The sequence below is a fragment of the Semicossyphus pulcher genome, unplaced genomic scaffold (genome assembly GCF_022749685.1).
Source record: "Semicossyphus pulcher isolate SPU_LCO1_2020_fin unplaced genomic scaffold, fSemPul1.0.p SCAF_13, whole genome shotgun sequence".
NCBI lineage: Eukaryota > Metazoa > Chordata > Actinopteri > Labriformes > Labridae > Semicossyphus > Semicossyphus pulcher.
The window spans coordinates 20,208,555-20,221,344 of NW_027211637.1; the positions used below are offsets into that span (position 1 = coordinate 20,208,555).

Below are 12,790 nucleotides of genomic sequence, written 5' to 3' on the forward strand. Positions count from 1 at the left end.
CAAGAGGCTGGGTTACTAAATATCTTATCGAGCCAGTGAAATACCAAAGGTTCATGCTCTCTAGCTTGTTAAAGCTAATCACCTGGGGCGCTGGATTGGCTCGGTTAGTAGAGCAGGCGCCACATGTATAGAGGCTATAGTCCTCGTCGCACTGATCGCAGGTTCGACTCCCGATCTGCCGTTCCATTTGGTGCATGTCATCCCCCACTCTCTGCTCCCCACATTTCCTGTCTCTCTCCGGCTGTCCTATGATTAAAGGCAAAAAGCCAAAAAAAATTATCTAAAAAACCAAAAACCTAATCACCTGACCAGGAACCGCTTTACTTTTGTTTTTGCTAGAAACGAGGGCAAGTGGATGAAATCGGTGGTGATCACAGACTGCTAATTCCAGTGTTGAGGATGCTAACGCGGTGGAAAATAATTGTCCCAGATGGAGGATAAAGATGAGGACTATTGGAATGAACTGCATTAATGTTGTAAGTAAGCGTTGTTAGCTAACAGTAAGCTACATCTGTCACGTGCTGTGTGCGTCGGGCTAACGTTAGCTATGGCTGGCAGGTGTTTCGGTTTAACGAGTGGCCATGTTAACTGGCGACTTTAAGCCGAATGCATCTGTGGTTGTTGTAGTTACAGCATCTTTTGAAAACGGGAATAACTTTATGTTTAACATGGTTACACACAAGACACTCCAAAGACGGATAGGTGTATTTAAAACATTGATTAGATACACATTCGCAGGAAGGGCAACTTGGTCTCTTCCTATTTTAGCCTAACAACAAGCAGCGGTCAAAACGCGGCTGGGCGTGAGTAGGCTACAAGACACGTTTGCACGAACAAGTAACAGATAAGTATATTTTGAGATCTTAATAAAAAACTTAACAAAGAGGCATTCACGAGGACAGCTACATCAACTTCGCTTCCCATTTTCAACCGCTGCTGTAACTATGACAACCACAGACGCATTCGGCTCAAAGACGCCAGTTAACATAACCAGTTAAACCAATACACCGCATACAGCTGCTAGCTGGCCTTAGTTGTATATTGCGGTCTTTACTCTCCATAGTAATGCAAGATAAACCTGCTTTATCATTAAGTATTTAACACTAGCCAGAGCTGTAGTCTGTGCTGCTCACAGCGGAAGGGTTTTGCATATGCTCTGATGCCTTATTTGCTGATTTTGATTCGAATTTTCATTGTTAAATCTTGTTGTATACTTTTTGCATGCATTGTTTTGTTCAATAGAAATACGTGGAATAAGTTGTGCTTACTTCTCTGGAATATACCTATAGTCATATTCCTATTGTAGTCTATGGTTGTCATTATAATAAAATGGGGCGGGTAAGAGTGTTACCGTTTGTGCATGTTGTAAGAGAGAGAGAGGGAGAGAGCGCCAGAGAGAGAGAGAGAGAGAGAGGGCAGTATCTCGTCTGGATCCAGTAACAGCTGGTGTCGGGGCGTAATGACCTTTTGTCTCCCGGCGGTCAGGTACGGAGAGGGGGGCGGAGATTCAGAAGGAGCCGCTTCATATCGGACTCGTCCCGGTGGCGTCCCGGACAACAAATGGCCGTGAACCGACAGCGAGGGAGAGTGTGAACCAGGTTTCTCTTTATTTCTCAGTATAAGACTAAAGTGAGAGCTGTCTCCATGCTCACGTAGTAGGTTAGAGAGGGCAAGTAGCGCTCTGTATCTCCACACTCTTTACGTTTAATCCATCTGGCGGAAGGATGCGAGAATCCTGTTGACACCACGGAGAGATACACGCTGAGACCGACTATGGCTGTGGACGGTAAGAGCGCTTATTATTGCTAAAGCATGAAACAAGCCCTATAATGTTAATGCAGGGACCTAATGTATGACTCAATAATGAGTTCACAACGACCTTACAGCACTTTGGGATTTTTATATCTCACATTAGACCCCAACAATATGTTTTTAAAATAGAGACATGCTCTTATTCTGAAATTTAACAATGCTGTTTTTGCACAAGACGGAGTTATGGTTCATTTAAACGGTAAGCTGCAGTCAATAGAGGTTACTGTATCGGATGTTCTTTTATCCTGGAGTACTGAATCTTAATTATCCTGACCACTGACCAAAAAGAAGCATATAAGTTGTTTCTGACAGGATTTCAGATGCTATCAGAACAAAAAGTGACTCCTCTGTCAGGTTAACTTCACACTTCCCTTCTGAAACTTATGAATAAACTATGCAGTCACAGAGCATCTACAGTTTAGCCTCTCACTGATGCAGTGTTATGGAATATTTTAATATCCATTGCAGTTAAGTAGCCCACAATTTCATTGGTGTACTTGTTCATTGTTTCCCGTTGTTTACTTATATCTTACCTGGATATAGTACAGCCAGTATCCAGCTAAGGGATTTAATAATGAGGTTGCGTTCTTTGTTATTTTATTCTTTTGTTGGACTAAAAGTTGACACAAAATGCAGCAAACAGATGTGCTCTTTTATTCAAAAAGTGAATATCATGGTCTTCTGATGTGGTTGAAATCAAAGACAGGAGCCTCAGGTCTCCACAAAGGCGTTTTTATTTGTCTATGGAAAGAAAGCTTACCGTGTGGTAAGCTATATCGTAACTAAGCTCACACCCTGACCATCATCTGAACTATTGTGTAACATAAAACAAGGTCAAATAAAGTGGAACACGTTGAGCTAGTCCTTTTGTAAAAGCAAATCATGTTAGAAAGGAGCATCATGTTCTGTAGTGTAGACTGTAGGAAATACGTCTTTCTCTTTGATGTGCTTGGATAAGGGCTGCAAGTCACATTCATTTTCATTTTTAAGTAATCTGGCATTTATTTTCTCAATATAAATGCCCAATAGAATTTTCTATGACAAAGTTTTCTCTTACAAAACAACCAGAATAAGCTAATTGTCACATTTGAGAAGCTGTTTGGGCTCCGAATTACTAAAACTACAAAAATGTTAATTATTGATTAACAGGGTCAGCTTGGATTTCATAACAAACTGCTAATTTCTGACGGAGCATTCAGAAATTTCATCTAAGATTTAAAATATGATATATGCAGCGTTAGCTAGAAAACACATTTCTGTTTGTAGATCTCTCAGACATCTTGTCCATTTCCCCAACCTCCGTTACAAAGCTGTGATGCCACTAACAAACTGTACATTCATAGCTGACGGTATTTTTGCATTGTTTGCACCATTGTTGTAATTATTGTTGTTGTTGTGATCCTGCCACTTTCCCATCCCTGTTCTGTGCCGTCTGCTGTTTGTCCCTCTCTAAGTGAAGCCTAATCAGAGCCCCTCTCTGCTCAAGGGCAATAATACATGTGAGAGCAGCAGCGTAGTGCAAAGTGTGTTCTCCATATGTCCTCTGTCTGCTGAAGCAGGTTAGCTCTTCATTAGCATGTCTGCAGGTAGGACACGCAGTCAGATGTGCATATATGCCAAGTGACACATTGGGTTATTTATAATTAATCCATAGTTTACTTAAGCATCATTAATTTAGTCAGAGCCCTGGGCGCTGACGCCAGCCTGACACTGTGCTGTGCTACTTAAACTTTAAAGAGTGTAGCACTGTTAGAAGACATACACAGGGCCTGATTTACTGTGCTGGTACCAGGGACCCCTGAGAGTTACTAACACTGCTCATGTATGTAGAGCACAGATGCTTATTTCACAAGTTTTGCTTAAGATCTGTGTGTGTACAGTGTAATGGCTGTGTCGATTGATAATGTTTAGATGGATTTGGTTGCGCTTGTATTGTTCGGTGCATGGATTGTCAGCTGCAGGATTGTGACACTATTAAGCTCAAAGGGGAATGTTCATTTAACACATCTTTTGTCTCACCTCATGTAAATTGCTGTTTCTTCTTGGTTACTGCTGTGAGTCCCCCTATATAATAATGCCCCCTCTATGTAAGGCTTTTCAGAGTGGCGAAAAAAACATCAGATGTCTGCGTAAATCGCCCGGGACATCTGGCTGTATTGTCATAACTGAGATAAGCAGCCATATACAAATGATCCTACAGGGCCACTTTATTGTCCAGTGAACAAAATGCAGGAGCAGGGGCTTTTTTTTCAAAGGGTGAAGAGAGAGAGAGAGGGAGGGAGAGAGAGAGAGAGCAGCAAGAATAAGCATTTGGGGCATCCCTGCATGTGCGTCCCTTCCAAGAAGCAGGCCTGGCTAAGCTCAGCATGCAGAATATCTAAAGATTCGGGCTTGTGCAGAGAATTCCAGCGCGGCTTCCACCCATCCGTATACTGTTAGACATATGTGCTCACCATCGGCCTGACAGGCCCACATGGATACAAGCCTCGGCATCCAAAAACAACCTATTTATTTATCCCAACCCCATGTCTCTCTGGGCATGTGGGTAGATAGTTCTCTGCAGGAGGGTTGATGGTGTCTATTTGCTGTCTGCATGATGGACATGTGAGGAGGAAGTGGGGTAACAGATTTGGAGTTATTTGTATAGAGTATCTCCCTCCCAATGAAAGGAAATTTAATGAGATTTTCCTCCTTAAAGGAATCTGAAATGACACAAATATAAAAAGCGCTGGTGCCTCTTCTAAGAGATGTGTTACCAGCATAAGGGGAGAATTTTATAATGGGTTTCTTGCATGCAGTTGTGTTGGACACAAAGTTATTGAAAAATGTTTTTAATGGACAAATATTTACATATTCAATGGCCAACATTGATCTTTTTTTACTATGTTAAACCCTAGAAACTTTCAATCTTCTAGACTGCTGTTAACCCTTTCCTTTAAACCCCCGGCAGCACACAAACACACCCTTTCTCCTGATCAGGTCACACAGCCGCATGCTCATTCATCTGTGAAAATATTGCCCCATTCCAGTTTGGTGCTTCTGCCCTGCACAGGATTCCAATCTGTGTGTGTGTGTGTGTGTGTGTGTGTGTGTGTGTGTGTGTGTGTGTGTGTGTGTGTGTGTGTGTGCGTGTGTTTTGGATCATGTGCATGTTTATATTTGTGTTTTTTGCACATGCAGATGAAGCAGAAGGGGAGCCAGAGCCCCAGTGGGTGGGACGATGGGGGAGGCAGGGGTCCGGATTGTTAGCTTTACGCAGACAAATACACCCTTTGTTGTTTTTCTGGCATGTGTTACGTCGCCTGTTGGAGACCGCATCCATTTGGCGCTATTGGTGTTAGAGCCAAATGTGTTTCTGGCCTCTGTAGTAAAGTAATATGTTAATAGTGTGTTAACCCTCTCAGCTACAGCAGGGTTATACAGCCGTTTTATGTGTGTGCGTGTGAGAGAGCGTGCAAGCTGTTAACCTCCTTCCCCAGTCCATCATTATCCCCTACTTCCTCACCACAGGGAGTGTGTCACTCAATATAATGCATGGAGAATCCTCTTGAACACACACACGCACACACACACGTCCTGCTGTCATCCATCATCAACTCTCTGATCCACCGCAGCTTTTCTGCTGCACCTGGCCTGAGCCCGTGGATTTTAGACTCGCAGAGCGAGGGATAAAGACAAAGTGGACAGATGAGGGAGAGAAGAATAGAGAGAGATATGTGTTTGTATAAACGAGTACAGTGTCTCCATTTCTCTAAAAGTCTTGACAAAAGCCTTGACTGGAAAATTGCTTATAAATTGTTCCCTTGTTTGAGTGACACCCTAAAAGATATGTGATTATTGTTACAACTTTGGTTGTGACACAGTCTAAACCACTTTTCTTGCTCTTTACTGTGCCTGCCCATTTACCTTAATTTCAGTAGGTCAGAGGTGACCAAGGCACAAAGACTTTAAAGGGTGATAGATAAAACATTCACAGTTGGAATATATGGTTTGTCTTTCTTTTCACTTCCAAAAAAGTTTTTACTAAACTGCGAGTAGGTTTAAAATCTCAATTATGTGACACCTTAAAGAGGGTGTGTTACGCTGTTTCACATTTTAAGACATATATATATATAATGTTACAATTTTGGATGTCCAGACTAAAAGTTTCAAATCTGTCGGTAAAAGTATGTTGGAGTAATCCCCAGGCTTCTCAGCTCAGTCTGCAGGCTGCTGTGAACGCCAGGTTTCACACAGTTTTTTCTACACACTTTGCGACGTCACAAAGTGCAGCCTCAGCAGGCTTCGGAGAGCTGGCCAATCAGAAGAAAGCGGGCATGTAGGGCCGTGGTTTCTTAAAGGGACATAGCTGACTGAGCCGTTTCAGGCAGAGGTTGTATGAGGGCCTGCACAGAGTGTTTTTTAACTGTAACTTAAGCTAAGCTACTCCACAGATATCACAGAGTGATATATGAAGCTTGAAATTTAAAGCTGATTTACGAGTTACCATGTGTTAGCAATTTAGCTTGCACTTCAGTAACATTATTGCTCTCACAATGGGAACTTCAAAAATGAAATGATCACATAAAATGCAGCAGAGCCAGTGATACACTTTCTTATTCGACACATTATTGTCAAAAGACAGCACCAATTTTACCCACAATGCAACAGTTTGGTTAGAGATTCAGGTATTCTTCGCTAGTAGCTAATACAGCATCAAATCTTAGCTTCAAGCAGAGCAGATGATTTGGCTACAGAGGTCTGGTCTTCCCTACTCCACAACCCCAGATGTTTTTTTTTTAGCACTGCCTCAAGTTGATGTCGCTTGAGGCAGTTTATCACATTTTATGCACCCCCCTGTGGAGCCACAAAAGGCTCATGAATATAATTTGTGAGCAGGTTATCACATGAGCCAAATAAAGATAAGCAATAAGAGCAAATATGCAATTAAAACTAATTTTCTTTAAAGGAAGCCGTGCCTAACAAATGTATCTCAGGATGAAAACAAACCCCACAGTAGACATCTGTGTGAGACTGCCGGTATTGATAGAGAATATTTTCATTGAGTTATTGATCCACTGAATTTGTCAAGTGTCCTCTCAAACTGTTTTGACCTCTGACCCCGTGAGGAGGAAGCGAATGATTGAGTAGATAAACATTTACGCTCTGGTCCTCCAGGCCTTTCACAGATTGATGAAGTGGTAAAAGAGGAGCGTCCCCTCCCGGTAAATCAGCGGTGGATTAACGGGAGCAGAGTGTGGTGGATTTTTTGGATTCTGTCCTGAGGCGTCACACTTCGACTGTCTCATCCTGTCCGCCCCTCGCTGCCAACCCCGCCAACCCTTTAATACTGCCAAAAAACGACAAGGCTTCACAGTTATGATCCAGTGCCCTTGTCCCGGGTCCGACTTCTCCCCCTCCTCCCCATCTTCCCCCTCCCGCCGTCCTCTCCCTGAATTAGAGTGCGCACAGGCCCATATCCAATTTCTCTCCTTTAATTAGCCTTCTGCACAGGGAGAGGGATCAGGGAGAGGGGCTGAAAGGGTGCGTGGATGGATGATAAAGAGAGATGTGATTTTTCTGAAAGATTGAGCTAATTGGGTCTAATTTCATACAGGGCTGTATCCCCCATGTACCATGATGTTGTTACTTACTGACTCAAGTCACATAAACTCAGTCACTGTCTCTTTCTGCTTCTGGCTTAATCAGCTTAATCAAAATGTTTTCGCCCTATCAGACAAAGGATTTGTTTAGCTTTATTTCAGGCTGTAATTATGTTAGTCGAATTGTAATGTCAACGTACTATTTCTGAATATTGCCCGTTGTTTCTCCCTATCATAACCATCTGTCTGTTGAAAATTAGATAGCGCCCAACGTGATTAGACCACGTCCCACTGATATCCTCGCGTCCTCCATCCCGTGCTCGGCCAGATGTCTTTCAGCCCCGCACTTTCAAGGAGAGCAGTCAACCTTTTCCCCCCACTCACTCTCCTTCCCATTAGAGTCTGCTAAACAAACAGTCTAATTAAGTGTGGCCTTGTGTGATAGGGTAAGCTCAGAGCTTTTCACTCAGTGTTAATAGGTTGGCCTGCTCCTCCCACCGAGTGTCAGGGGGGTCAGCGGAGCCTGTGGTTCAGATTGCCCATTAAACCAAATGGCTAATGGCTCCGGCTTCACCGTAACAAGGCAGGCGTCCTCGCGCACTCAGGAGCGCAAGTCACGTTCGTCCACTGCAAAAGCAATTACATTGCCACTCGCAATCTAGGAGCATGATCTGGGGCTATGGTTTGTATGCATACACAAAACTGTCTGTGTGTGTGTGAGGTTGTGTGACTTTAAAATTGAACATGTTTTAGACTCATTGCAGCCATCGGTCATACCTCTCCCAAAAATAGAAATCAATTTTGCTTTCTGTCTTCGAGTCTTATCAGACTTTTAGCCGCTCCCTCTCTCTCTCTCTGCTCCCGTCGTGCTGCCTATATTTCACTTTTTTTTTTAAAAACCATCCTACCTCCATACTGTTCACCTTCTGATGCATGCTTCTTTGTACACATTTGACTGTATCCCTCTCCTCTACTCATGTGTGTTGTTATAGTGCCCTGTGAATATACAGCTCTGACAGCATCTATGGAGGCTGGCTGTCACAGTGCTGCTCGAATGGGCCCTCAATTTACCATGTCAATAGGCATCCAAGTGTCAGCGTGTCAGTTCCACAGCTGAGGTGGGGATAAAGAGTTGTTTTAATGCAGCTCAGCTCCCTCTCTCTCTCTCTGTGACTCTCTTTAACCTCTGAAACAATAACCCAATTTCTACTCATTCTCTGCATGTTCGCATTCGCCCCTGGAAAAAGCCACTGTCAATCAAAGCTGGTGTTCTCTGTAATCAATAGAAGCAATGATATTTGAAATTAGCACCATAGCTGTGGAGAAAGTTGTACAAGCTGCTCTGGGTTTCGCCCATTCTACATTCCTACAACACCCAGCGTGCATTGCGCCCCCCCCTCTGAAAGGACCGGCCCTGCGAGAGACGCTGGAGTGAAATACTACCGTTTCGCTGCAGGCCATGGCTCAGAGCGGTACAGAATCCGAAATATGGATCGTCTAAAAAATCTTCAGGTCTGCAGTCTACATTTCAAACCTGATGATTTTGAACGAGACATGACGTCAGAGGTGGGCGTCTTGATTGAGGAAGTGTAGTTTAGCAGGCTCCCTGGCCTAGGTTTTCCAGGGGTCCATTTGAGAAGCGGATAGCGTCCTCCAAAGGCACAGAGCCAAATTGCATTTTTTTTCTCCCATGATAGCATTAGCTCCCCATAATAGCACTATAGGACTAGAGGTTGAAAATTGGCGAACTGGCCCTTTAATGATTCCTCTCTTCTTTATTCTCCCTTCTCTCATCCTCCTATTCCTCCTTATCTCAGCTCTCTGCTCTTGTCATTTCATTGTCATTTCTCACATTCCCCAGTCATGTCAATCCCACAATCCTTTGCATGCCCAAAGCTCAAGCTCTGGCTAAGTTATTAAAGTCATACGCCATGGCAAGAGAGATATACAACATGCTCAAACTACATGGGTATTTGTGAGTACTTTGACGTGACATGCACATGTTCATGTGATTTGATTTTCCTGCCTTTGGGCACAAATAAGAAGTGACTCTGATTTCTTGATGTCACCGCTCAGAACATATCCTGGAGGCTGAACAGGAGAGATCCCTTTTAGCCTGAATGTAACCCAGTACCTCATGTTACCCCTCCTGTCGTCCTAATAAATGATTCATTCTCAGAGAGATGTTAGGGCTATGATGCCAGAGTCTGCCTCTTGTTCAACATCTACTGATGATATTTTACAACAAGAAGCTTTTTTTTGTTTTGATTCTGAATCCCAGACGTGCAGCTCGAGCTAAAATTATTCTTTACATCATTCGTTTTTAGAGTTTTCTTTGGATTCGCTGTCGCTTTAATCCTTTACTTTGGTCTTTTTGCAGCAAGTGGTGGGAAATCCGCTTTGACTCTGTGCGCTCTTTGTGTACAATAATGCTCTTTTGAGTGTCAGCACCCTTTTGACCTGATTTTGTAGAAATCCACTGAGACATGCGGCTGTTGTACCTTATCCGTAGATTAGGAGGGATTTGTGCCGTTAAAGTGGGAGATAGAGGCAGTGGGATGTGATTGCCTAAGTGCTGCGTTGGTCGCAGAGGTTGTAGGAGTAAAAGGCAGAAAAGCCATGGAGTGATTCATGTTCAGACGTGTATATTTGGACTCTGACAATCACCTAGGGCAACGTAAGACTTTTGCAGATTGACAGTCACTTTAAGGAACAGCCATCAGTCTGTCAGAATGCCGCTATATCGCCCTAAAAGCAGTTATTTCTTCCCATTTCACTTCCCTCATGCTTTTGTCTTGTCCTCCAGTCCTGTTAGAAATGCTTTTATAGAACTTTGCCCTAGAAATAGTTGTTACATTGAGCTTGAAATGACAGACGTTAAAGTAGAAGCAAGACCAAGCAATTGTCACAGGAGGCAGCCGTGGTTACAGGCCTGTCAGTCAGAGTTAGTGGGGGCGGGCTCTAAGCTGTCATCCTAGCGTTTCGGTCTCGCCCTACATATCAGGTCACTGGTGCTCTGCCAGCTTTGGGTCTCTGCAGGATAAAACACACAAGAGCAGACGCACAACTCAAACTACATACATATATACATGCCGTGCATGCCCACAAATGCATATTTGCATTTCAAGATGGGTCGCCAACTGTGGAGCAGGGAAAGATATTCAGCCGGGATTAAAACTGACAAAAGCCACATATTAAGTTTGCAAGACGTCAATAGATGGAATAAAAGCTTTTCAAGAGGGATCACAAGAGATGAGACAGAGCTTTTGAAACTTTTTAAACTGGTTTAGATGCCTTCATAATGCGTGACAGCAGAGCAAAGTGCAGCTACTGTACTGAGGGATTTTTGACGGGATGGGTGCACCTAATTTGGCTGAAAGTGAAATAATTAAGGGTTGGATAATAAAGCTCTTCTCGCTCATCAAAAGTGAAAATTACCCACAATCAGCCAGTGTAGTAATTTCACTCCATGTGATGGCACAGGCTGCGTGTGTGTGTGTCGGTGTGTGTGTGTGACTCAGAAAGAGAAAAGGCGTGTAAATGGGGTTGCTTGTGCAAGTGCTATTAATGCCCTATTGTTAACATGATGTGTCTGTGTGATCATTTGGAGTATCTTTAGAATTTGGTGTCTGCGTGTGTGTGTGTGTGATTGCCTGTGACGTCTGAGTAGCCGGGTGATAATAAGGAAATGGTTCAGTGGAGTGGAAGAGAGAGCAGGGATGAGAGCTGGCCCGGTGCTGCTATGTCGGAGCAGAATTGCTGAAAATCACTGTGACACACACCATGAGAAGTGGCAGTGTCAGCTTTAACAAGCAAGTACACACACGCACGTTGGCATGGAAGCACACACACACAGAGAGGTTGATTAATTGGTGGGTCCCAAAGAGGAGCCCTGAGCAGCCTCCACTTCACGATGCTGTCTGAGAGACATCTGGCGTCATTAGAAGTCGACATTAGAGGAGTTATCAATAGAGAGCTAATAGTGTTTGAAAACCTGACATTGATGATGTGCTGTGATGTATGTGATGCAGCAAATGGGTAAAGGAAGTGGTTTGTAAATCACCTAATTACATTGACTATTACTGTAGGGATTGTTGAGGAGATTTACAGTTTGAGCTGTGGGTGGGAGCTAATCCTTTCACATTAAGAGTCAGAAATAACACACAAACTGTAGAGTCTGGTTCTATATGAAGTGCGATATGAATGTTATCTGTTCTGATGTGTTTTGAATCAATATACGGAAGCACAACAAGTGATTATTTCATTATTCATTCATTAAATTTTTCAATAAATGTTAAGTCTAAACCTTCCTCAGAGTGCCTCATTTAGATTGTGACTGTCCAAACTAGGGGTGGGACAAAATATTGATACAGCAAAATATATCATCGTCCTGACTGCTGCAATACAATTATCGATAGGCTGGTGTCAAGTATTGATATTTTAATTTACAAATATGTTGCGATTTTGGCTCACTACGTCACTGCTTCATGATTCCTCACCGTGGCGCTTATGACATGATTGATGGTAACATGAAAAGAAATGATTGGGCCGAAGAGGTTGACAGCAGGATAACAGAAGAAGAAAAAGACAGCAGGATAACGTCGGACAGCGGTGAGAATAAGTTAATAGATGCACCAGCCTAATTTGTTTTTACAGCTGTTCTATAGTTCTGTGAATTTGATTTACAGACTGAAAACATGGACAATGTTTTATCTCAGGTTGTGTCGAATTCTGTGAAACTGACACCAAACTGCAGTGAATAAATATAATCCTGCACTTTACCTTTTAGGGGCATTTTGTTTTCTGTATCATTGTATGATTGACTTATCGCTGTATTGTGATGTTATCGTTATCGTGGGCCACATATCGTGTATCGTATCGTACCGTGAGCTACCCACCTCTAGTCTAATCCCTTATTCACTTAACATATTCATATAAAGAGAAAATTATTTGATGAAATACCAAAATATTTGTTGAATAATTTCCTGTTGGACAATCGCATTTAGTACTAAGGCCTTTGTGGAGGGAGTTACGCTCATGTCCTTTTCTGCAGAGAGTTTGATTGGAACATGATACCGCCCTCATAATGTCATGCTACAGTCTGCCTTTAAGGTTGAGGGTTAGCTTAGCCTAGCATAAACGGTGGCTAGCAGGGTCTTAAACCCCCCCCAATACCACCGCTAATCCATCTGGATAATATTAATAAATACTAAACTAACTATAATCTTTTTTTAAACATAACAACATTCCAGTAACGTGTGTGATGATGACTGTTGACCTATGCTAGTTTTTGTGTGAGTTGATTGGTTGGGTCGTATCATTGCATCTCCGATTGAATGTGTAGATTAAAACGACATATACGTGCTTTACTTTAGCAGCTTCTTGTCTTACAGTTA

At 42.9% G+C, this 12,790-nt stretch overlaps 1 protein-coding gene across 1 annotated transcript in view; it reads left to right on the forward strand.

Annotated features, from left to right (window-relative positions):
* Positions 1–1,674: 1,674 nt before the first annotated feature.
* The window catches only part of samd10b (sterile alpha motif domain containing 10b), a 52,959-nt gene continuing 41,843 nt past the window's right edge, over positions 1,675–12,790 (forward strand). The window contains exon 1 of the mRNA XM_069660601.1: positions 1,675–1,786. Coding sequence (XP_069516702.1) covers positions 1,774–1,786 — 13 coding nt within the window. The 5' untranslated portion in view covers positions 1,675–1,773. The remainder of the gene's footprint in view (positions 1,787–12,790) is intronic.